The 24,665-nt window shown below is 45.1% G+C and overlaps 2 protein-coding genes across 4 annotated transcripts in view; one reads left to right on the forward strand and one right to left on the reverse strand.

Annotated features, from left to right (window-relative positions):
- The window catches only part of MTOR (mechanistic target of rapamycin kinase), a 102,967-nt gene that overhangs the window by 18,761 nt on the left and 59,541 nt on the right, over positions 1-24,665 (forward strand). The window contains exons 20-29 of one of the 2 annotated variants that reach the window (XM_074934077.1): positions 623-664; positions 1,671-1,757; positions 2,358-2,525; positions 2,778-2,890; positions 3,317-3,479; positions 3,802-3,894; positions 4,743-4,889; positions 6,155-6,297; positions 8,908-9,070; positions 9,176-9,321. In XM_074934077.1, the coding sequence (XP_074790178.1) occupies positions 623-664; positions 1,671-1,757; positions 2,358-2,525; positions 2,778-2,890; positions 3,317-3,479; positions 3,802-3,894; positions 4,743-4,889; positions 6,155-6,297; positions 8,908-9,070; positions 9,176-9,321 (1,265 nt within the window). The remainder of the gene's footprint in view (positions 1-622; positions 665-1,670; positions 1,758-2,357; positions 2,526-2,777; positions 2,891-3,316; positions 3,480-3,801; positions 3,895-4,742; positions 4,890-6,154; positions 6,298-8,907; positions 9,071-9,175; positions 9,322-24,665) is intronic. The other variant, XM_074934078.1, reaches the window with a different exon arrangement.
- ANGPTL7 (angiopoietin like 7) lies at positions 16,117-23,315 on the reverse strand. Of its 2 annotated transcripts, none has more exons than XM_074975310.1 (5): positions 22,647-23,315; positions 20,118-20,218; positions 19,557-19,751; positions 18,397-18,595; positions 16,117-17,203 (listed from the first exon to the last, which is right to left on the reverse strand). In XM_074975310.1, exons 1-5 carry the CDS (start codon positions 23,023-23,025, stop codon positions 17,034-17,036), a joined length of 1,044 nt encoding a protein of 347 aa, XP_074831411.1. In that variant the 5' UTR covers positions 23,026-23,315; the 3' UTR covers positions 16,117-17,033. The 2 variants fall into 2 exon arrangements, with proteins under 2 accessions (XP_074831411.1, XP_074831410.1); XM_074975309.1 differs by having other exon boundaries at positions 20,118-20,221.

A 24,665-nucleotide genomic window follows, 5' to 3' on the forward strand; every position in this document is an offset into this window, starting at 1 on the left:
AAACATTCCCCTCCCTCCCCCCCCCCCCCCAAATGGCCAGCTCTCGGTTCTGCTTCCTTCTTAAGCCATCCTGTGCAAGTCCCACAGCTTTCAGTGGCCTCTGCAGTTTTATGCCCTGCTGCACAGTGTGTCTTTACATGTTGCATGTAACGTCTTAAACCTCTAGCAAAGCGGTGTGCTTTCATCCTCCTGTGCAGGGAATTTGACTTGCTGCAGTCAGTTGACATTCACAGCTGAGTGGACAATGATTCCACAGCACCTCACTTCTTTCTCATTTAGCAATTTTCACTTAAATGTAACATTGAATCAGAAGAATGGGCCTCAGCTGCATCTGACCTAAGATGGCTGGCTGTAGCAGAACCTCTTCCTCAAGAGTGTATGTAATGGGGAACTTGCATGAGATACTGGAACTGTGTTTTACATGTGGGATGGGAGCAACAGAATTACCCCCATTCCTGCTACAGAACCACAGTCACCACTGGCAGTCCTCTACCAGACTGAATTACTGCTCAGATTGGAATGAAAAACCCTAGCGCTCTGGGGTTGCCAAGTGCCTAGACATGACTGACCTAACTTGCTTGAAAGCTCTGCAGTTTTGCACACTCTCTTTAAAAATTTTCAGGTAAAAGAAGATGGTGAAAGTGTACTGGGGAGAAGAGCTGAGGTGGGTACAAAGCACAAACAAGGCAGTTCCCTGCACTGTATGTAAACATCCTCTTGCAACTCTACAAGACCTCTGGGTTATTTTTCAGTAAACATGTATGTGTTGCCCTAGCCAAAGAGGCTGGTTTTTATCCCTTGTCCACTTACCTGATTTTCATTAAACCCCGTAATCTATTCTTCTGAGCTCCACTTGTGATTTGGAGCACATTGGCCTGTATTTGCTACGAACACCAATTACAATCTACGCCACAAGTTTTACGTTGCGAAACGTAATAGAAAATGATACATATGTTGTTGGTTTTTTTGTTTTGGTTTTAAATAAGCATTTGTGGACCAGGGGCGCTCACCCAAATTGTTACGTTATTTCACACCAGACTCAAAAGTAAAATCGCTACAGCGGATAGTTGCGCATGATTTTGTTTTGCTTGATCAAAGTGAATCATGAACCAGACACAGCAAATGTACCGTAGAATGTTCTAGGTCACAATACTCCCAGGATACAATTAGCCATCTTTCTAATGAACTGTTAACCTGGCAAGTACTGCAATCTGTCCTGTAATATTCCACCAGTATGCCTTGGTGGGGAGAGGGAGAGAATATAGAACAAAGTATCTTAAAATCTGGGTGAGTTTGGCCAGTAGTCAGGGGCAAGAGATTGGGGCTACATTTTCAGAAGCAGCCTCCAGATCTGAATGTATGAAGCGATGTGATATTTCAGACTCTGGGTTCAGACTTGCGAGTCTGTTTAAACACCTAATCAATTTACGTGCGTAGAATCCCTTTGGTGCCTGCGTATCCAAAGTTTTAAATACTCATGGCAGTGGATAAAAATACCAACTCTGGGTTGAGGCTGAGAGAGAGAATTTGGCCCCAGACTTCCAGCATTCATAGCTGTGCATGTTTAGTTTTTAAAGGTGCTTGCAATTAGCCTTTGAAATCAGATTTGCCCTGATTTGCATGGGCATTTGGATAGCAGCATTGAGCACCTATCTGTCTCTTCCTTTCAGTTCCTGTTCCAGCAGCTAGGAATGTTGGTGTCTTTTGTGAGGAGCCATATTCGACCCTATATGGATGAAATTGTCACCCTCATGAGAGTGAGTACAACCCTTAGCCTGAACCCCAGTATCCTGGAAGGTGGTTAATTCTGCTTTCCTTTATTGAGCAGGTGGGGTCATTCTTGAGGGAATATCACAGTCACAATGTACCTATCCACCTAGAAAGAGAGATCGGGGGAGATTAACAAACCTTTGCAGCTGTGGAAGGCAGGGAAATTATTAATGAATGGAGAAAAATATTGATTAATAAAATCTCACTTAATATTACAATAATAGTTTCTTCTTCTAATCCAGCCTCAGAGGTGTTACTCCAGTGGAGGGTACGTGCCATCCTCTTCTTTGGTAGGATTGAGCCTGGGCTTTGCCAACTACTGCTGAACAGCGTGGGATGGAAGCTGGAGCATTGTGATTGTAACCAATGATTCGCCTGTTGCCCTAAAGCTGGTGTAATAAGCAGTGTTAAATAGGTGGCTTGGGTGTTTTGTTTTTTATTAAGTTGCTTAAATCAGGGGATTGCCTAATGGAGGAGAAATTCTCTCTGCAAGTTTCACTGTATCTAGCATTAGCCTTATGCTGTCTCCTGGTCCCGTACTGCATGCAGCTCAGCTATAGAGAGCCTTTTTTATCTTTCTCCTCCAGGACTTCTGGGTCATGAACAATTCTATACAGAGCACAATTATCCTACTTATTGAGCAAATTGTGGTGGCTCTTGGGGGCGAGTTCAAGCTCTATCTGCCTCAGCTCATTCCTCACATGTTACGGGTCTTCATGCATGACAGTAGCCCAGGACGCAACGTCTCTGTCAAGGTGAGTGATCCAGCCTGTGAGGTGACATGTTGGTACTGCCTGTCCAGGAGCATAGTCCCCGTCTGGCTACACTGAAGCAGGAGGGGTGGAATAGCCCTACTGCAGTAATAGCATGGGATAAAGTGCTTCAGTCAGTGCTCGGGTGAATGCTCTGTGCCAGAGCAGCTTCTAACTGGAGATAGGGTTACTTTAAAACATTGCTGTTTCATGACTTTATTAAGCTGGGTGGTATCGGATCATCTTTCCCTCCAGCTGTTGAATGCGATCCAGCTGTTTGGAGCTAACTTGGATGACTACCTGCATTTGTTACTACCTCCCATTGTAAAGCTGTTTGATGCCCCAGACGTCCCACTGGTGGCTCGCAAGTAAGTATCTGCCAACTCTGTCCTCTCTCCTCCACTCTGCCTCCATTCATCTGTGTTCCTCAGTAGCTGCTGTGGTCCTACATGGCACAGATTGCTGATTAGTCCCTCTACAGGCTAGGTTTTCGATAATCAGATGCACGTAGTACTTGTTACTTTATTTAATTGAATGCCTCAGCGCTAGTGCTCTGTTTCTCAGATGCACTGATAAATCCTAGCTTTCACCTGCCATTGTCTTAGTCGTTGCCATATTCAAGCAGTCTTGCAAGTGTTGTCACCAAAAGCCCACTAAACTGCCATGTCTATTTCTATTGTTGCTGATGGCTGAGACATATGTGCATAGATCACTTGTATCTTTATAATCAGCCTTCTCCTCCTATCCTGCCCCATCAATGAAACAGTCCTCCCCTCTTTCTGCTCTGCTTTCAGAGCTGCTTTGGAGACTGTGGACCGCCTGACAGAATCCCTGGATTTCACTGACTATGCTTCACGGATTATTCACCCCATCGTGCGGACCCTAGATCTAAGCCCTGAGCTACGGCCAACTGCCATGGATACATTGTCCTCTCTGGTCTTCCAGCTAGGGAAGAAGGTAATTTCCTTTTTAAGTGTGACAGCTCCCAGAGAGGAGGGAATTTCTTTCATGGCTTTAAAATGGGAGTGTTTAACATGTAGTCAACCTGGATTTTAGAGAGACAATGCCCAGTTTTGCAGTCTTTCCAGTCAACAATTGTGTACTGCAGTGGGTTTGCCCCTTACAGTGTCTCCCCTTCCTGCCCCACCAATAGCTTTTGGTAGCATGTGTTTTTCAGATTCTGCTTCTAGCTGCTCAATGAATTGAAGATGAAATCAGTGGGTATATTTTAGTCTTGGTGAGACTGACTAACTGGCTTTTGCCTCCTTCTCCCATATAGTACCAGATTTTTATCCCAATGGTGAACAAGGTCCTGGTGCGTCATCGAATAAACCACCAGCGGTATGATGTTCTCATCTGCAGGATTGTGAAGGTGAGCTGGCTTGTATGAATGCAGCCATGTGTTGAGCTGGCTTGTATGAATGCAGCCATGTGTGTAGAGTTGGATTCAGGTAGGTTCTGTACTGAAGCTACTGCAGCAGAAGACACGTGTAGGCTTCTCGCTGTTGCATGCAGAGTAACTATTTCCATGTTCTGTAGAGCAGACATAATACAGTTGGGTATTTTGAGACTGAAACTGGAAAACTTATCTGCCTTGTAAAACTTGGGCTCCCCGTAGAAAAGTCTCTGAAATGTCTAGGAGGGATCTACAATAGTAGTTGGTGTCTTTCCTTCTCTCTCATGTATCTTCTTCATCATTTCCACCCTAGGACCAAGGAAGGATTCTCCTGCCCAATCCCAGTTTACTACAGTAGGTCCCATGGTTCATAAGTCAGGAACTGCTCCATATTTCTCAACATAATTCCATTATTATGTCCTCTCCTGTCACTAGCACAATGTCTTTCTGCAGCTCTCACTGAGACAACTGGAAGACAGTGGGAAAAGAGGCTGGTTTGTGGTGTATTATTTCACAACGATATGACTGAGTTTAGCTTCTCCACCCTCGAGTGTTGGGAGCCAAGATTTCTTGGCAGCTAGTGCTTATGGGACTGGGATGACCTGAGCTCACAGATGCCAAAGACGTAATATGTTGTTCTGAAAGATCATCCCCCTACCACAAATCTAGCTTAACAGTTGGGAACTTCTTGAGTTTCCTTTCACCCAGACTGGTAGCCTTGAGCAGAAAGTGGGAGGGGAGAGATGGAGAGGGAAGGGCTGTGCACATTAAAGAAGGTCTTAATAGTGGCACACCTGGCCTTCATTCTGAGCCATTGATTGCAGGGCTACACCCTTGCTGATGAAGAGGAGGATCCCCTGATTTATCAGCACCGAATGCTGAGAAGCAGCCAGGGAGAGACGCTGACCAGTGGCCCTGTGGAAACAGGACCTATGAAGAAATTACACGTCAGCACCATCAACCTGCAGAAGGTAAGTTATGGATTTCCCACAGTAGCTTGCTGCAGAAGGTCGGGGGCTGTCGGTTCCTTGATCAAAGAGTTATGTCTGGAGCATCTGAACATTTTCAGGGCTCTCTTCCATTGCCACAAGAGTAGACTTGTCTGGTGTCAGGGGGCTTCCTTTAGAATTCTAAGCTTATAAGCAACTTTGAGGTTCTCTCTTGGTTTTAGGGGATGAATTGCGAGCAGTTCAGATGCTGGATTGAAAGGGGCCTTGTAGTAATACTAAGGGCTCTTTCCCTGTCTCTGAAGTGTTCACAAGACTCCTTGATTCTAAGGAGTGAGCCTTGGAATGGTCTACCATTTACTTCTGGATTTAACTACTTCAGCTCCATTGTAATGTTTTTTTCTACCCTCACTGTCCTTCGGAATAGCCCATTGTTAAAGGCAACTGTGTAAAGTGCTCTCTGTTCCATGTTAGAGTTAGTCTTGTTCGCTGTGGTGCTTTACAGTTCTGTGCATGGATGCATGTCTAGGTATTTGTACATGTGAGACTATTTAGACCACAGATAAATAGTGACTGGTTCAGAGGGAAATAGCAGGAAAGTATTGGCCAAGAATGACAATAATGACTTTGATATGTAGCCCTTTGCTTTAAGCAGTAAGTGCAATGAAGGAACTGGGTTTTACTTACGACAAGTTCATGGCTACCGCTCCGCTAATTGTAGTGCTTATCCTTGGCACCTCTTCCCAACAGGAGGCATTGGAGTACTTTGGCCAGCCTCTGGGTGTTCGCACTGGGTGTTCTCCATCTGCTCTTAGGAGGACAATAGCACAATTATGATTGGTCACGTGAGCAGTGTTTGATCATGAGGCTAGATTCAAAAGGGTGTATTTGTGGCACTCCCTCTCCCCAGCAGGATGAGGGGCTAAGCTGACCCTGCTGTTCTAATTCTAGACACACGCTAGTAGGTATTTCAAAGCTGATGCTTCACACTGACGTGACATTGGGTGTGTTTTGCAAAGGAGAGAGAATGGCTGCAGGTCTTGCTTGTTAAACATTTATCATGAGCGATGGGAACATGCTTTGGGTGGGTTGCTTAGAAGTGAGGCTGGATTGTTGCAAATGGCCCTGTGGAAGGAGAACCCCAGCAGGGAATGGAAGAACAGATTGTACCAGATGAGATGTAGAGCTATGGAGTAGAAACCTCTCTCGCTGAAGCCTCTTATCCTCTACTTCGGGCTCACGTCCTGGCACCGCACTCAGCAGCTGAGCTGTCTTGCTTTGTGTTTCAGGCCTGGGGAGCAGCAAGAAGAGTCTCCAAAGATGACTGGTTGGAATGGCTGCGGCGATTGAGCTTGGAGTTACTGAAAGATTCCTCATCGCCATCCCTGCGCTCTTGCTGGGCCTTGGCTCAGGCCTATAACCCTATGGCCAGGTACAGTCATTCTGTATTTCCTGCCTCTCCTTAATGTGCTTGCAGCAGCAGGCACAAGCCAAATAAATGGTAAGGAAATGGAAACTCACATAAAAGCGGCTGAATTTTACATAGAATTGCCTATTGCTGGGGGAAGGGGAATAAAATAGTTGGCATTCCTGACTGGCAGCTCCTCGAGGGGCGATCTTGAGTGGGAGGAGAATTTTCAATATGATTCTGCCTGCTGCTCTTTCCAGAATAATAGAAGGAAAATAAAAGTGAAGCTGGAAAAACAGGAAAGTAGAAAATAGTTTGTAGAGCCCTGCATCTCAGGTAAGGTGGAATAAATTGCTGTGATTTAATAGCATTGTAACCAGTAGGTCTAGGGCGACTTGGTTTTCGTGAGCAGCCGCCTGTTCGTCTCTTTCCTGTGGCACATAATTGTCACTTCACTGGGCGGGAACCTGATACTGTTGTCACAAGAGAGCCACTCGTTTCTAGTTTTGCTTTTGTGATAGAAGTGAATTGTAGCACGCATGTAATGGAAAGGCTGATAGCATGGCAAAAGTTTGGGGCTTGCTGTGTGGGCAAATGTTGTGCAAGTGTCCTTTACAGCTCTGCAAATGCATCTCAGGTCTGTCCTTTCGTATTTCCCTGCTATTCTAGCCCCACTCCCAGAGTGCCCCCATCTTCCCCCCCACCCCATGTGCACACAGAGCTCTGCCCGTGCACTTAATCCTCCCTGCAGCAACCCCTGCTATGCCCCAGTTCCATTCTGTAGTGAGCACAGCCTATGGGATAACTTTGTGATGTCAACACATGTCCAGTAAAAATACTAAGGGACATTCTCCCTGCCTCACTAGTTCAGGCTGGAGCCCAGATACAGTATTCAGAGCAGAAAGGATAGACACACCCCTGCTATTCCAGTCCACTATAATCATATTGCTTTAAAAGATTTTATTTTTTAAATTTAATCTTGGGTATTTTGTGCTGAAGAAATAAACACAAGAATTTCTCATTCCTGTGCATACCAGCATGAATTGCAGGACTCTGCACAGAAGGAAAATAAAGTGTTTCAAAGCCAGTGCTTAAGCCATTAAGATCTCTTGTGGTTCTGGGGTCTAAGCATAGTGTTTGGAATAACAAGACTCCTTGCAACCACATGTTTTAATCCTGGCTGCATTTATTCAGCCCCTTGTCCCACTCAGGTAGGTAAACTAAGTTCTCTGCAACTTGTGTGTGAGCCTCTTGAGTTAGATCTTCAAAGCAGAGGTTCTGTGTCAAACATCCTGTCATGCTTTTTCAAAGATCAGGAATCCCTCCGCTTGGCCAAAAACCTCCCACCCCTCACTGTTGTGCAGCAGGCTGCGTAGTAGCTGGCTGCCAGGTTACTGTCCTCCACCCCCAGTGATAACTGCAGTGACTTTTCTACATGTGGTTCGTAAAGCAGGTTGGAAACCTTTGTGCTGAAAGGCACTGTGTAAATGTAAGGTAATATTTAATATAGATAATACCAGGAATTTCAAGATAAACTTATTTATATTCATTTTATATCCTATTTTCTCTGCATTAAAAATGAATAAAGCAGCTAATTGCAGGAAGGGTACTAAGACAGCGAAAGCAAGAGCCTCCCCAGTTATGCATTTTAGTCTTTTATTTAAGGTTTAATATGTTCTTGTAGTGTGTCCCCACATAACCGCACTTAGAATCAACTACAGAAAGAAGGCTGAGGTTGCATTTGTCAGTGCTTTAATCATCTGCTCTCTTGTGAGTCTGGTTTCTGATTTCTAGTACCTCAGCAAGATTCTTCTAGCTGTTAAGCTTCATAATGATCCAAGAAATACTTTGGTTCTCTACAGAACCTCTGAAATAGTTTCAGCAGCAGGCAGAATGCTGAGGCAGCAAGTGATAAGCCTCATATTGGAGAGCCAGTTTTATGTAGAACTCTATCCTAGGATGGTGCAAAGGGTTGGTAAAACCTCTTGTTGGGCCATGGCCTGAGGGTCAATCTGCTGGACTAGAAAGGACTCCACCCTCACTTTCACTCCTCATCTAAAGACAAAAGTAAAATTACTTAAAATATTCAGGTCCACTCATAATAATAATTGTCTCCAAATATATCTCCAGAGCACATATGAGCATCCTAACTCCCTCCTGTGAAGGGAGACTGAGGAAGAGGTGACTTGTCCAAGGCCACGGAAAGAAACTGCCAGAGGTGAAGGTGCATTACAGACAGATCGCTCAGCCTATATACAGTACGGAAATCACTGAGTGTAGTACTGAAATGTCATTACATCTGAGGTGGAACAGAGTAGATATTTAGTGCATGGCAGTACTACACAATGACTTAGGAAAGGCAGTGAAGAATTCCGTATCTATCAAACTTCAAAGGGAATCGAAAGAGGCATAGTGCAGTTATCTGTGTTTGGAATTTGGCAGGGTTAAAATCTCTTATTTTAAAAAAAGCCAGGGCATCTTCAGTGACCACAAGTGGCCAGGACCTCAGTTTTGTCGTCATGTTGGCTTCCGCATAGCTGAACACAGGAGCTCAGCCCACAGCAGGAGAACAGAAGTTGGTTTTACAGTGAATGGTTAATTCCTACTTCTAATCCTGTTTTCCCTCCATCCTAGAGATCTCTTCAATGCTGCCTTCGTTTCCTGCTGGTCTGAGCTGAATGAAGACCAACAGGATGAGCTGATCCGAAGCATTGAGTTGGCCCTCACTTCTCAGGATATTGCAGAGGTGACTCAGACCCTGCTGAACCTGGCAGAATTCATGGAGCACAGTGACAAGGTAAAAGAGAGCCCCTTGTTGTGGGGTGGGGGTGGTTATCCTTACATGCTGTCCTCCTCTCCTGCACACCCACTTGATTTCTGATTCTGACCTGTTCCTCTCCAGGGTCCGTTGCCATTAAGAGATGATAATGGAATTGTCCTGTTGGGGGAACGAGCTGCCAAATGCCGTGCCTATGCTAAGGCCCTGCACTACAAAGAGCTGGAGTTTCAGAAGGGCCCTACCCCAGCTATTCTGGAGTCTCTTATCAGGTAGCGTGACTCTCATCAGTTCTGGTTGTGCCTGACTTCCACCAAACTTCCCCTGCCCGCTGTTGTCATTTACAGTAGACCCACTCCACTCTCAGGCAGCAAAAAGAGCCCTTTGGTGATCCAGAGTGTCAGCCATGGGGTCCGATGTGTAGATTCACAGATTGTTTGTTTGCTTTCGAGGGTGCATTTGTAGCTTTCAGACTGTGCACACTCACACCTGTCGAGTTCATTTCTCTTTCTGTGCAGTAAAAATTCTGGTGTGAGCCAGCATCCTGGAGTTGCTTATTTCCCTCTCTCAATGAGCTGTAACCTGCTGAAGTTTTGCAGGACACAGTTACAGAAGCAGATCAGTCGGAGTCCTCTGATGTTCCCTGGTTAGGTGTGAGTCCCCAGGGAGTGGCTGAAACTTAGATGAAAAGTGTTTCTGCACCTTAAAGGAAACACAGTCAGTGAACCTGAAGCTCAGCAGCTGAGCAGAAAGCTTTTGGGAAATGAACTTGGCCTTTATTTGTATCTATTGTTGCAGCTGAGTATTTCAAATTGTGCTAAATTGATGTTTATCAGTGAGATGGCAGGAATTACTGGGTTTAAGGAAAAGGCAGGAATTATGGTGTGTCTCCCCCACAACAAGGGATTTTCAACCCTTCTGATTCTGAAGGGTTTTGATCATGAAATCAAGTGCTGTTGTGCAAGTTTGCAGCCAGTCAAAGTGAAATACGCCGCAGAAAAGTCTGAATTCCCACCAGTTCATCCAGCCATCACAATGGGTGGTACCTTTTGTGCTCTTACTATTGTTACTTAAGTGCCAACATTAACAATTTCATTTGTGATTGTCCTACTGGAATAACCAAGCACTGCATTTTGCAGTGTGGCTGGAGTAATGTTGCTGCACCTTTGGTTTTACAGGATCATGCCCTGCAAGCCTAGCTTGTGGAGTCCATGTGTGACATCCTGTTGTTTTGTGATGATGTAAGGGTCACGCTGGGGAACATGCCACTGCAGTGTCATCATGGTGGAAGCATCAAAATGCCGTGATGCAAAAGTTTCTCTCTAGACTAGATGTACCTGCTTTACCCAAACCTCCCATTCACTTGAAAGAAAGGCTCCACATAAATAATGTTGCTATATTTGCAAACAGTTAATAGAATATTCTTTATACTGGGACATGATACCTTTGCTCGTGTTTTTGAAAAGACAGATCAGGAGGAAAGTAAATGGCCATATCCATTAATGAACTGCATGGACTCCAGTAGGGTTGTGTTTGGGATGAGCACATTTTCTGTATAACTTGGCCTGGTTGTAGCCGCAAAAGACAATTCAGTATAACAAGGTAATAAATATCTTTGTAATTGACCCTCCTTCCATCTTAAAATACCATCTGCTGTTGAAATGCCTGAGGTCAAGTACAATATAAATTCCACAGATCTTGCCAAAGTTTTCTACAGACTTGCTGGTTTTGCTCATATCTCACCCAAAGCTGCTATTGTAACAGAACATGTAACACCCATACCCTGCTGAATTTTTCTTCTGCACTCTTAAGCTTGAATAATTAGAGGTACTGTTTAAACTGTTGGTTGGTGAGGAATTTTCCAGAGCATGTGTTCGTTAGTTGGCGGGGGGGGGAGGGAATCTGCCACGGCTGCATTACTTTAAAAAGCCATTGTTTATGACACTTGTTCTGCTGTTTTAGAGGCAGCCAATGAAAAGGGCATTTATCAGTCACCTTTACTCTGCTGAAGTACTTGACCTTCCTGTGGTATTTTGTGTCCCACATTTAGGAAATGCTGCGGTAAAGTTAACCGAATGCGAGGCCAACACAGATGGCCTATTAAAGAGATGCGTACTCTCATGGTGAGCAGAGGACTGGGAACCAGGAGCTTTTGTTTATAGCTGACTTGGGTTGGATTTGAACTGGGGAATTAGATTATATTGAGCAAAAATATTACAGAGGCTTTTGACTCTTTGGCTGCAAAGGGCAGTTTCAGGCTGCAGCCCCAGGGGGTGTGCTCAGCTGTGCAGGGCTGCATTTCTGTTCACTGCCTGGAAAGGTTCAGAGCTGGGCTTGGCTCAGCTTTTCAAAATTCTGCTTGTCCAGCACAAATAACTTCTGTTTTTTGGATGGGCAAATAAAATATCACATCACAAGGGTGGCAGAAAAGATTTTGTGTCTAGGCTAGTAAAATTTCATGAGAGCTCTGGCTAAACTATGTTAGCTTGGCAGGGTCAGGCTACCTTTGAAGTGTTGTCTTGAGAATGCGCAGCTCTAGGAAGCACCTCCCTGATTTTTCCCATTTCATATCCGCCCAGACAGCAATAATTTCTAGGTAATATTGTCAAATGCTTTTATTCCCCAAGGTCCTATTAGTGTCTCATGATTGACTTATTTTTCAGTAGATTTTAGCCATCATGCCTAGGATCGGTTGTCTAATTTATAACTACCTGGCTTGCTTTATGTGCTGGAATTGGGGTGGGGTGCAATCTTTTGGCCCTCTCTGTTCTGGTTCCAGCTTTGTACTGGCTGCAGTTCGGTCGTTGCCAGCTGGCAACAAATTGTCAGCTTGAAAACTGTCAGAAATGAAACGTCTAAAATGCTAGTGACAAAACCAGAGAAGCTGCAGCTTTTATTGCTGTAGCAGGAAGGCCCGGCAATGGGCAGCCTTGACTGTCTGTGATTTCCATTCTCATAGCACGGGAACATCTCTCTCAATTAGGACTCTAAAGGCTGACTCCGGAGGACTGGTACAGAGAGGCCAGATGAAGTGTTGTTCACTCTCAGGGCACACCCTCCAGAGCTGTCTGAAAGTCCTGACATGGTTAAACGTGGCTTTTTTTTTAAGATTGAAACTGAAGTTGCAGGGCCCTAGATAAATACAGAGGGGAGATGTTTGGAATTCCACAAATAAGCACCACTTCTCCCCCCTGTGTACCACCATGCCTGCTGTAGCACGTGTCCTGGCTCTATAACCAAAGAGGCTGGATCAGGGATCGACCTATCTTGCTTGAAATCGAAACTCCTTGAAATCACAGCTTCAGATCCTGGATGGGTTAACTTGGTCCATCTACCTTGTGAGGGGGATAAGTTAATGTGGGTTGGGCAAAGGGAGAGTCTCTTAAACAAGATCTTGCAAGCAGACCTCTTGTCTGCACTGCAGGAATATTAAAAGTCCATGGCACTGGTTGTAAGAGGTATAACTTGGAGGCCAAAATCTGTCTGTTCTCACCTCCCAGAAAATTGCTGTGCCATGTGCTGTCCACTGGCTGGTGCCACCTTCCACAGATGGCTGTGTTTCTGCAGCGCTGTTTGACTCTAGCTTGTGAAGTACTTTGGGAGCATTCAGGCTCAAAGGCACTGTAACTGTAGGGGGTTATAAAACACCTAGGGATTTATTTCAGGTTTCAGAGTAGCAGCCGTGTTAGTCTGTATTCACAAAAAGAAAGGGAGTACTTGTGGCACCGTAGAGACTAACCAATTTATTTGAGCATTTATGGCTCTTGAGCAGGGTTTGGTGAGGTGCCAATGGCAGGCCCTTTGTGATGAGGATGGAAGAAATAGCTGTACTATAGTGGTGAATATCTGGAGATGTCTCTATCAGGCTCTGGTAGAGGTGTAAGGGAAAAGAGGGACAGGTGAAAAGCTGGTACAAATTCTTTCAAATGCAAATTAGTCGATACCATTGCAACACCCGGTTTGCAGGCGTTGTGGCCATCTTGCTCTGCAGTGGTGGTCATGGCACATCCAAGAGGAGGTCACATAAAAACCCCAGGTTCTTTTTGCCTTTCAGAACCATTCCTGAAGCAGCAAAGAGTTCCCCTTGCATGTCCACTCAGTTTATCCCTCTCCACTCTTAGAGATGTTAGCGTGATCGGTGTCTGCTCCTGCATTCAGACCCCACTCCTTGTTTGTTTGTTAATGTGACTTTGCTTGGCCTTCTAATATGTCTGTTCTACGTGTTCATTATATTTGAACCCTCTGTCCAGTGCCTTGAGTGCTGCTTTGGGAGTGGGAGGGTGAAGACTTCCTAAACATTTCAGGAGTCAAGGCTCTTTTGGTGAAGAAATAACCAGAGTTGGACCAGGCTTGGAGGTGCAGCTTTGGGGTGAATATCCTGGCTCTTGCCCTCCAAGTGGAAAATGCTGTTGTGGCAGACTGGGGTGGGCAGAGCGATGCAGCAACTCTCTGGGCTCGAGCTGCAAACTGAAGGTTTTGTGCCTTGCTGCAAAATGGAAGGCAAAGGAGAATAAGAGCATAATGCAAAACCATTTGCACCAGCCTTCTGTTCCCAACTGTGAAGTAGTGGGACAGCGAGCCTTCCAGCCTCCCTACCTGCTTTGTACACCTGGCCGTGTGTTCTGCTGTAAGTTACTTCCCAGAGAATGGGCAGGATTTGAGTCACAACTTAGCAGCACGTCCTTCTCTCTATTAGCTTCCATATTTTTCCTTCCTAGCTTGTGTAGAGCTTGATTCAGCTGTTGAGAGATTCAGATTACTGAACTTGTCAAGTATACTGCTCCGAGCCAGCCAAACAATCATTTCAATGTGAGATGTGGACATTCCTGTGAAAGGATCTTTCCCTGGGGATACATAACTCTTCGTTAATCAGTGAATGCTAGTTCCTTCCCTGCCTGCCTCACTGAAATCGATTAACTAATTTTATTCACTTGCTTCCTATTCTTCGTGCTGAGGCTGCGTCCTAACAACTAGAGTCTTGGTTTTAAAGGCTCCGGCACTTGTGCAGAGCAGCATTTGCCTTTGCAACCGTGTTCGGATCATTGTCTGAAACAAGGAGCTGAGCTCTTTTATTCCCTGGGGAGAATCAGAGACAAGGACACAAGCATGAGCAGGTTTCTTACTGAACTCTGTTAAATCTGCCTTCAAGAGATCACTCAAGGGTGGGGAGATGAGGGAAATGGATTGTTGTAGGGCTTTCAGTGGGACAGAAGGGTACAAGTCTGCAATATGCTATTAAACAATTATTCATTTAAAGGAACTTACTGTTTTCCTATATGGGCGAGCAATATATAGCACATTGTGAATGCTACTGTCATCACAAGGATAAAGGATAGCAAGGAATCTGTAGCTTTGAGTCCTGTATGTTAGAATTCCACATTGGCTTGGACTAGGAGGAATGTTTCCTGTTGAACTGGTATATACCTCTCTCTCTCTCTCTCTCTTCAATCAATGTATGAAGTTCTCTGTGGCATGAGGAAGGGCACAGCCTCTTGAACAAGTTGTTTTGGTCTTTATACGGTGGAATTTTAAGCTCTCTGAAGATGCTTGCTTTTAGATTTATGCTTTCACCTTTGTTTACCTTACAGATATTTGCTTCTATGTATCATGCTGGGCTATTTTTGCCCTCTCTGCAATCTGCTTTCATCCCTTTGCCTCTCTTGCATCCCCTAGGATGCTTCAGAACTTGATGGCGTTCCCCTTTCCTGACCTTAATCCCTCTGTCTGTAAGAGTGTTTGTATCAAACAGCAAGTTAAGGAGCAAGACTAGAAGAAAACAGGTTTAAAAATGAGAGTCTATTACAGATATGGAAAAGTTTGGTATAAAAAAAATCCATTACACAGACTGCATATTTGTATACAATGCTGTTCCAATGCGCAGTATGAATAGTCAACATATATAAGGCATTTCCCAGGAAACCTTTATCTCCTGTTCCGCGTAAGACAGAAAATTTTAAATTAGGCTCAAGCTCTGTTTTTGTAAAGTGAATAAAAATAGATATATTAACTATAACCATCTTTTTCTACATATTCAAGCAATGGTGTGGCTGCCCTTTTTTAACCATCTTTTTCAAGACACTCTTAGGTAAGCAAATGGAATGTGCTGGTTTTCAATGTGGAACTTTTAGGCAGTGCTTACAAAAAAATAACCCTACAAAACACACCTGGAAATTCCCGGGTATGGCATCCCACCAGCAAGTGAGGGTTTTTGTACATTTCTAATTTCCCTTGGCACTTGAGGATTCTCTGGCTTCCCTTAGAGCTCTGCTCCCAGATGCATTCCTTTGAACTTTCATAGAATATCAGGGTTGGAAGGGACCTCAGGAGGTCATCTAGTCTAACCCCCTGCTGAAAGCAGGACCAATCCCCAATTTTTGCCCCAGTTCCCTAAATGGCCCCCTCAAGGATTGAACTCACAACCCTGGGTTTAGCAGGCCAATGCTCAAACCACTGAGCTATCCCTCTCTCGCACTAAGCTATCCCTCCCCCGCACTGTAATTCAATACCATAATGAAACGAATAACGTGCTCCTTCTCTCCCACCCCACCCCTGACACGTGGGCAGCGCTGTAAACTTTACTAGGTGCCTCTTCTGGTGTATTTTGCCTTTCTCTAAAGCATCGAATACTGGTCAAAGCTGGTGGCAATACAGTGTTCTTCATGGACTAGCGGTCTGATCCAAGGTGAATAATCCTATGCTTGTAAACCATAAAGCAGAGTGTTAAATATTTCCCACATCTGGATTCTCTTTAAGTAAGAACAGAAAGTTAAAAGCATCTGGAAGTTCAGGATCAAGCGTCATAAAATAGAGATTCGATGGAGTAAAGCTTTTAAATACAACTTGGGTTCCAGTGACAACACAAACCACTCGAGATTGCTTCTCTTAGTGCGTAATGCTCTCCAGGATCCTTTGCTGTGTTAGAGCCACACATAATCTCTATATTATTTGATCCTTTGTTTACTAGCACTTCCATTAACATGCCTTTTTCCAATTAAACATTAAAAGACCCTTCCCCTCCCCCCCCCTTGTGTTTTGGATTACAGTGTCAACGTTAAAAAGCTTCTGGCTATGTTTGCTCCCTGTTCGTTCCTGGTCTTGCTGATAGTATGATGAGGTGGCACAAAATGGCCCTTCTGTGTTCCAAGAGGAACACTAGTAAAGTTGAAAATCAGTTCGTTGCAACTCAGAGAGTTGCATCCCAGTCCCTCATGTGCTTTGTAGTATAGATCTCCCACCTCCACATAGCCTAGAGCAGATGGGACTTGAGGTCTTTCCCAGAAAGCACTCTTCCTGGGAGTATAGTCTTGCATGGGTGTTTTCCTGTGACTAGTGGCCAGAAGGTGGTGATGAGACTTCAGGAAAGAGCAGGTGCAACATGCAATTGCCTAAAGCTTCAACCTAGCTTTTCCTGCATGGGGAGAATGGGGCAATTAACATGCACTGGAGGAACATCTCATTGTGGCTATTTCTACGTTGTTTGAAGGGTCTGAAATAAAAGCCCCTCTCCTCTGTTTCTTGGGTCTTAATAGAAACTATCTTCCTTGGCAAGATTTGTATTCACCCTCAATGAATCTAAACACTACAGAGATGGCAAAAAGGAGGGTAAAAGCTGCATTTTCCCTAAACTCTAACTGGTCAATCAATAAGGCACTGTAAGTCCTGGTGCTAGTGTAATCACAACATATCCTTCCTGAAGATGCTGCTACTGCAGGATGTGCCTATTCTAACATAGCGTGTATCCTGTTGGGGAGAGGGTGCCTCAAGAGAACAGAACTGGGCTGAGCCATGGTAATGTTGGTGCCTTTCCTCTCTCCCAGGTCTGCCTCAGAACTAATGTGTGATGCATAGTCAGAGTATATAGCCCTTGCATTCGCACACTTTCTAGATGAAGTAAACCATTTCAGTGGCTGGTTTTGAGATTCCAGGCTGTTTCCCCTCAGTGCAGCAGTGTCACCGTAGCTTTACAATTGAGTGTTGGTTCCCCCTAGGGTTTGAAATCCTCTGGCCGGATCTTCATCTCGACTCTTTTCAGGGAGTAGGTTGAGCCGTGCCAGCCATACCAGGTGATTCCATCCGTGTTTTTGGTATTTTCCCCTTTGCGGTAGTAAACCCCATTCAGGTTGGAGTCTGTGCAGCAGTTGTACCAGTATCCACCTTGCAGGAAACAAACAGAGAAAGCCTTTGTCTACCATTTAGTTAATGCTGGTGTTCTGTGTTCATGATGTGAACAATTGTCCCTCTGCAGGGAAGGAGTGGGAGAGGGGCCAGGTGCAGAATTCATTCTGGGAGCCTGTGCCCTTGGCAGCTCTCATTACATTGGGAAAGGAGCTAAATTCAAGACACACTGACTGGTGAGCCCTTCTTTAAAGAGTTCAGACATGCAATGAACAGGGCAAATCACCAACGTGATGTAGCCAAATAAGCCCAGTGTCTCTTCGTTAAAGTTCTTATCTGAGGCACTTGATGCACCTTTGAAAGTTTCCTCTCCATTTCTTCCCTCTCTCCCTCTTTGAAAACAAAAGGTCAGCAGAGGACACTGTTCAGTGTTCTTAGCTGGTTGGCTCTGGTATGCTTCTGAATGCCATTTGTCTGAGGGTTTACTTTGCAACTAAGGCAACAGTAAAGTATAACAGCTGAATTCAGAAACGTTTCCCTTAGGGGCTATAATTGCTTCACCATACAGCCTACAGAGGTGAAGCTTATCCCTCTACATATTGGGGCTGTATTAAGACATTTAAAATAAAAGAGTGAGTTGCAGTGAGTTCAAAAGCACTCAGTTACCTTGGTGATGAGAACAATATAAAAAGCTGAATAGAATATTCCATCTAGAGACTCTCATTACAACATGAATGGAGTAGAGCTCAAGGTGCATGAACCTCCAGATAAAAATAATTCTGCAAGTCACTGCAGCCCATATTTTATATATAATCTTACATTTATTTAGTACCTTCCATCTGTAACTGAATATAAAAAATACACAGGGATAATTTCACCCACCTCTGGGATAGCCAAGCAGATAATTGATGCACAGTACACGTAACTGTGTAGGTAGATCAAGTATTGGCCAAAAACACCAGGGCAAACCCTGATTCCTGTGGAAAGTGCAATGGGACCACTAATGTCTATAACACACATTGTGGCTCTGAGTAGATCCCATTTCAATTCTCCAGTTGGCCAGGTAACTGACATATGCATATTCCAGAAACAGTCATCAGTTCACTGATCTGCCATCAGAATGTTAACAACTTAAAACAATTGATTAGTCTCACTCTGTAACCATGACGCCATCCATATGTTGCATAGCGTGGTTCATTCAAACACTTGTAGAGGAGGAATCTGCGCCTTACCTTTACGGAACTCGGCACAGTGATCCACGCACTTGTCGTTGTCCTTGTCCTTGGTGCTGAAGGCTGTGTTGTTGTGGTACCTTAGGGAGTCGTGCCCTGTGTTGCCGGTGTAGTTCCCCAGGAAAAGGCGGTAGCTATTCAACTCATTGCTCAGGGTGAAGTGGTTATATTGTGCGTAGCGGATGTTGCCTTCCCAGTCCTGCCACAGGGGATTAGAGGGGTGAAGAGGAAACAGATTGTTTTTTAAAAAACAAGGGTGCTAGGCAGACTTTGGCAGCTGTGTTTACCTGGGATGCGTGCCTCTTCTCTGGACAGAAATGTTAGCTGAGTTTTCAATGGTAATTTCTCTTTTAAAATAGAGACTACAGACTAGACTGCAGGAACTCGACTAAGGCAAACTGGAATAAACAAATTTTCTCTTAGCATAGCAGGCTGGTGAATTACCAAGGCATCATGTTTGCTAGGTGGTCTGCACTGACATTAAGTTCTATATGCAGAAATCTGATATGCTTCCCTTCTATCCAACAGCCTTATCTTAAATGTGGACTAACTCAAGTTGGTTTTTCCTCCCTCAGGGAGTGGCGTTTAGATTCTGTGGAAGCCCCACAAACCACCATTTTGTCGATTACCCCATGCCCATCTCCCAAGGCCCTACACTTACAGCTGCCATTCTTCCAGCCATGACCTGGCCTGATTAATAACTCACCAGCCATTAATAGACAGGAGAAGTTGCTGCTGGTTAATGCAAAGCACTCCTTCCTCCCCATGTGCCGTCTCAGGAGCGCTCCTGCCCAAAGGAGTGAGCTTGAGTCCCTCCAATCTGTAGTTGGACATCCCTATAAAATGGTCAGCAGCATAATCCCTGTGTCCTGGGCTATGACCCTTGTTCACCTCAGTGATGGGCAAAATTCATCTGAGAATCCTTTAGAGCCTGTGGCTTACCCAAGATCCAATCTGTAGCCCCGTGAAGTTTCTATTACACCAATAGTAAACACTGGGGAATATGCTTCTGTTGTGTTGGGTCTCTCTCGCATTAGTCTCTCTAATCTAAATATGCGAATCCTATAGCCCTCCATTGCTGTTAGGAGATTGCACTTTCTACTAAAGAACCACTGTGCCCTAGAAGCTTTTACTGCTGGAAGTGAGAACCTGTGAATTACCTCCAGCTCTACTCGCAGCATGGTCGGGCGTCTGGAGAGCCGATAGATATTTTCATTCCCTAGCCAGAAATCTCCCCGGATGTTGCCAAATCCTTCCTTGTATTGTTTCCAATCTCTGTTGAAAGAGATCAGGCCAACTTTGCGCCTCTGGATGATGGTCCAGCCACCACCATCTGTCTCCATGTCGCAGTGCACCTGGAGCAAGAGAGGATGCAGTGCTAACCAGTCACAAGGGTTACAGGGTCCCACTTCCAATTTCACTGTATACAAGATCACGAAGCGGGGCAGGACACTCTCTGCACCAAACCCCATCTGTCAAGGGAGTTTGTTGGTCTGTGCAAAGAGGCCCGAAAAACTGATTTGCTCTGAACCTTTCTCTCTAATATACCCTCTCCATCCCTATAATATAAGATCCTGTAGGGACTTAAAATGTAATATGCCATCTCCCTCCCTCCGACACTATAAAAACTGGACTTCAGTATAAGTGTTTTCAGAATGTACAGTATTGAAGAAGCTCTGCTAGAACCAAAGGTGTGCACTTTGTATGCATGGCATCCTCACCTCTAGGTCGGGGCTCCCCAAGAATTCATCAGGTGGCAGCTTGTAAACCCCGGAGATTCTGTAATTCTTCTGGTAAAGGGATGAGCAGTCATAGACAGCATCTGCTTGGATCAAACACAGGAAGTAAGATCCTGAACAGGAGAAGGACCACCTACTGCAGATGTGTGTTCTCAAAGGTTTAACGCAGTTCTTGAGATAAACATTCAAAGGGGCCATTTTGTTGCATCTCCAGTGAAGTGCGAAAGAGTGGAGAAGAATCTGCCTGGGGTGTGATGTGTGCATGGAACAGCTCAGCTCACCTATCGATGAGCTGTATGGCCTCAGTATTGGTGCTGGTCAGGTTTGCATGTGAGCCAGAGAGGTGGCAGCGTTGGGCCGTGAGGTGCTTTCTGTGGGATTGCTAAGCCTTTTGTCTTCAGCCCCCAAACAGAAAATACTCCTCATAGGAACTCGAAAGCCCATGAAATGAGACCGCACTTGTTAAAAATGAGAGAGATGATCAGGCTGGTGTTGGATGGGTGGTTATGAGGCCTTGAAGCAAATTGCAAAGCCCCATGTATAGGGCTAGGTACGGTATTAATTCTAGCACACCGGAAAGAATGCTGAATGTAATTTAGTCATCTCTGGCTTGGTTATAAAATATACAAGGAAGTGGCTTTGTGCTTGGCTCTGGGGGGCAGCGGTCACACTTTACAGCTTGCAGTCTTGCCTTTTTCTTCTCCCAACCATCAGGCAGTGGGGGAACTTTGAAAGCAGCACTTTTGAGAGGGAGGAAGTGTCAGGCGCTCAATCGCGACCCCTCTGGCCTGCTCTGAAGTGAATGGGGGGGGGGGGGCTCCTTGTGCCTGAAGCCCTTGTGTGGTGGCCACAGTCTCGGGGCCCAGATGATGGTAGGGTGAGGGAGACTAAAATGGGGAGCTCTGAAGAGCTCTATTATGGATCTGGGGAGGAAAGAGCTAAGCGTAAAGGACAGAGATGCTGTGCTATACAGGAAACTAATGGCTTGTATGTGTAACTAGCAGAATCAAAACAGTATCCATTGCCTGTTACCTTCATAGTCTCCTAACCTCTTACTGTAGTACACAGAGCTCCAGCCTTCACAGCCATTTCTATTTTCTATTAAAATTACCAGTGTGTGAATAAAAGTTCCATGCTGGGGAATGAGCGTGTACATTCGTTGCCTCTTCATACACAGGTCCCTATCTGACAGAATGGCCAGGCCAGCTGCCTGCTCTGATCATGTGATGGGGCAGATTAGCTAAGTTTGTGAATAAAACACATTGCACAATAGTTTCTGTATCACAGTTTGCGATGGGGGTGGGGGTGGGGGTGGCATTTAGCTCATCTGAATCTCAGTCTTGCCAGCCCCCCTTTCTCTCTGGATAGGAGCTGATTGAGGGCAGATGGTGTACACAGCTGCTTTTATGGGAGGGGAGAGAAGCTAGCCGGGGTAAGGATTTTTATCCCACCTGACAGTTTTTTCAGTGTATTGCAGGGTGAATGACTTTCACCTGGTGGCATGAATTCCCTGCATCTGGCTGCTCAAGTCCCTGCTTGGCTGGCTTTCTCTGTGTGCTGCTTTATTTTACAGAACCACATTGCAGCGTTACTATACCCCTGATGAGACTCATTACGGTAAAACCTTTCCGTTTATTTAAGACGGTATAAATAGTGAGCAGTGTTTCCAAACTAACGACGTTAAACCTTTTCCTTAAGCAGAACTTAGTAAACACTAATGGTTTAAGATTTTTTTTTTTTCCCGCTGCAAAACAGACCCAGAATGAAGGTGTTAAACACATACGATCACCCCAGGCAATAGCCGTCTTTATAGGGAAGTTTAGCCTTGTTGGAATGGTCTCCCTTTGGAGTAGACTTTCCTCAGCATATCCAAAGCAAATGTGCTGTGAAACTTTCCTGCGTCGCTATACCAGGGAAGGAGGGAAAATTTTAAGCCATTGAAATGTGTTTGTTATATCAGGGATTTTGCATAATCTACAACCTTGGATTTCTGAGAATTATTATTCAAAAGATGTCCTTTTTTTTTTTTTTATTTGCTTCTGGCTCAGACAGGCGTAAAGATGGTATTGCATCTGCAGGGGTGGTTAGAAGTGTCTCCAGTTGTTTAACTAACCCCTGATCCCCTACCAGCGTTCTGGATGACATGGGCATATTATTGCCAGAGGCTTTCCCACACAAACTGACTGCCTGCCTGTCAGATTGCGGGTAGGGGGAGAGATGTATTAAATGAGTCCATCCCGCTGCAATTGCAGGATCTGTTCTTCTCCCCCGACCCTTGACAGAGAGCAGATCTGATATCAAACTGATAACTGGATCTGCGGATTTCTGGCCAAATAAACTGGCATCTTTTTGCGCTGCTGTGTCTGCAGAAGCGCACTGGGTAGATTGGCAGTCAGTAGGCACAGTTGCCAGCTGTGTTAATGGGACATGCTAGCATAGGTTAAAAGTTGGTGGTTAGTTGGAGTTCTGCATTAAGAGGCGCATCTGGGAGCTTAGAGGCTCCATCCTTACCAGCTGAGGTTTGTGTGACCATCTGGGCTGCCTGCAGCTGCATGATGTCTATCTGGCTGTTAATTTCGGAGTACTTGCTCTCGGCATCGATGAGCCGGGACTCCATCTGCTTGGTGCTCCCTTCCAGCTCCATTACCTGCATAACCACCTTCACCCAGTCGTCTTCCTGCTTCTTGCTCAGCGCCCCCAGCATGGTGCTCAGATTGGCTATCTGCAGCTTGAGCTCTTTCATCTCATTGCAGCAGCCCATCATTTTGAGCTGGGTGTTCCCGTTGGTCGTTCTCCTCTTGGGAGGCTTCTGCAGCCACGCTGGGTAGATGGCCAAGGACAAGGTGATAACACAGAGCCATGCCAGTTGCATAGTGACTTTCACTGGCATTTTCCCTCTCTGCAGTGAGAATTCTGGAGTTCTCTGACTGAGTCCACTGCAGAGGCTGTGAGTGCAGCAGGGGCACAGATGAAACTCTTCTGAAAGTGCTGCAGCACGCTGGTGCCCAGCTCTGTTTCTCTCCCCGTCTCTCTCAGTGAAGGTGGAGTCTAAAGGGGACTTCTGCAGCCCTTTCCTGTAGGAGTCTGTGCACTCTGGAAGTCTCTATCTCTCAGCATCTTAAATATCTTTTCTCCTGTGTACCTCCACCCCCCTGCAGCCGTACACAGCATTCTAGCCCCTCCCAGCTAATCTGTTCATATCAAGTGCCTACCGGCTGAAATCAACACAGACTTAGGCCAAAAAAGGGGTGGGGGGGAGACTTCCCTCCACTCACCTCTTCCCTGTGGGGTGGGAGAGAGGGCTAGGAATTCATGGGAGTTTCCATTTGGGTTTTAGCCCTTTCGGTGACTAAGTCTGGCATGTCAGAGAACATAACAGCCTTGGAGGTCCAGGACATGAGGGCTTTCTAGCAGGTATGATTTTGTAGCAGTTTGAACAAGATGACTCTCGTGGGGAATGCTCCTAGGTTTGACAGTCATATTTAAAGTATTCCACATGAGCTGTATCTCTTGAGTGCTTTTCCGTTTTGGTTTGGTACAGAGACCATTTTAGCCATTTTATCCCGTAAACAGCTAATCCTCCTCTCTCCAGAGGATCTGTCATTCCTGGAGTATGTGTCTTGTAGGATTTGGAACTGGTCACTTTAGAGAGGAGATGACTAAGAGGGAGTATAGAATGATGACTGTATAGAGCAGGAAAATCATGTGCCTCTTTTTACCCTTTCTCATAATACAAGAACATGGGATATTCTGAGACATAGAAAAGCAGCAAATATAACACTGACAAAAGGAATTGCTTTTTTTACCCAACATATGATTAACCCAGTGAGCTGATATTGAGGCCAGAATTCGAACAGGTTTTTGAGATTTTGAGGTTTTTGAGGTTCTTTATGTGGAGAAGTAGAGCATCCAAAGTTTTATATATAATATAGGATTAAAAATAATCGTATTAAACCCTCATAGTTCAGGATGTAAACTACGCATTAGCTGTTGGGATTAGGGAGAAACTTTCCCTACAACAGATTATTCCATAATTGTCGTCCACAAGGATTGTTACTCCTTCCTCTGAAGCATCTGTCCTGGCTGCTGTCGGAGGCAGGATAACGGAATAGATGGAGCACGCGGTTGATTCAGTCTGGCTGCTCCAATGGATGCCTGTTTTTAAAAAATATCAATCGATCAGTCTTGCTTTTGCTTGGTAGGAAGAAAGTGTGAAAGACACAATTGAGCCATCTTGTCCCACGTGGAAGTCACTCACTGTTTGTCTCCGTAAAAAGAAAAGGAGTACTTGTGGCACCTTAGAGACTGACTAACACAGCTGCTATTCTGAAACCTGTCACTGGTCTAAGAAAGAGCTAGGATACATGGTGATAAAGCAATTATCCTAATTAAAACCTTACTAGTCCCTGATGCATCTTGGACCTATGGAAATGTAACTTGCTCCAGCACTCAGCTTTTACTTCTCAGCCTTGTTAAACTTACTGCTAGAGGTTTTGTTTGTAGGGATGGATGAACGTCCCAGCCAGCTAG

The sequence above is a fragment of the Natator depressus genome, chromosome 18, assembly GCF_965152275.1.
Source record: "Natator depressus isolate rNatDep1 chromosome 18, rNatDep2.hap1, whole genome shotgun sequence".
Taxonomy (NCBI): Eukaryota; Metazoa; Chordata; order Testudines; family Cheloniidae; genus Natator; species Natator depressus.

Bases quoted from the DNA above. Each gene is read 5' to 3' on its own strand.
- ANGPTL7 (XM_074975309.1), bottom strand. From the start codon at position 23,025: ATGCCAGTGAAAGTCACTATGCAACTGGCATGGCTCTGTGTTATCACC. The intron at 18,596-19,556 runs GTAATTCACAGG...CCCCTGTGGCAG, and splicing joins TGCTGCGAGTAGAGCTGGAG to GACTGGGAAGGCAACATCCG. The intron at 17,204-18,396 runs GTAAGGCGCAGA...GTTTCCTGCAAG, and splicing joins CTGTGCCGAGTTCCGTAAAG to GTGGATACTGGTACAACTGC.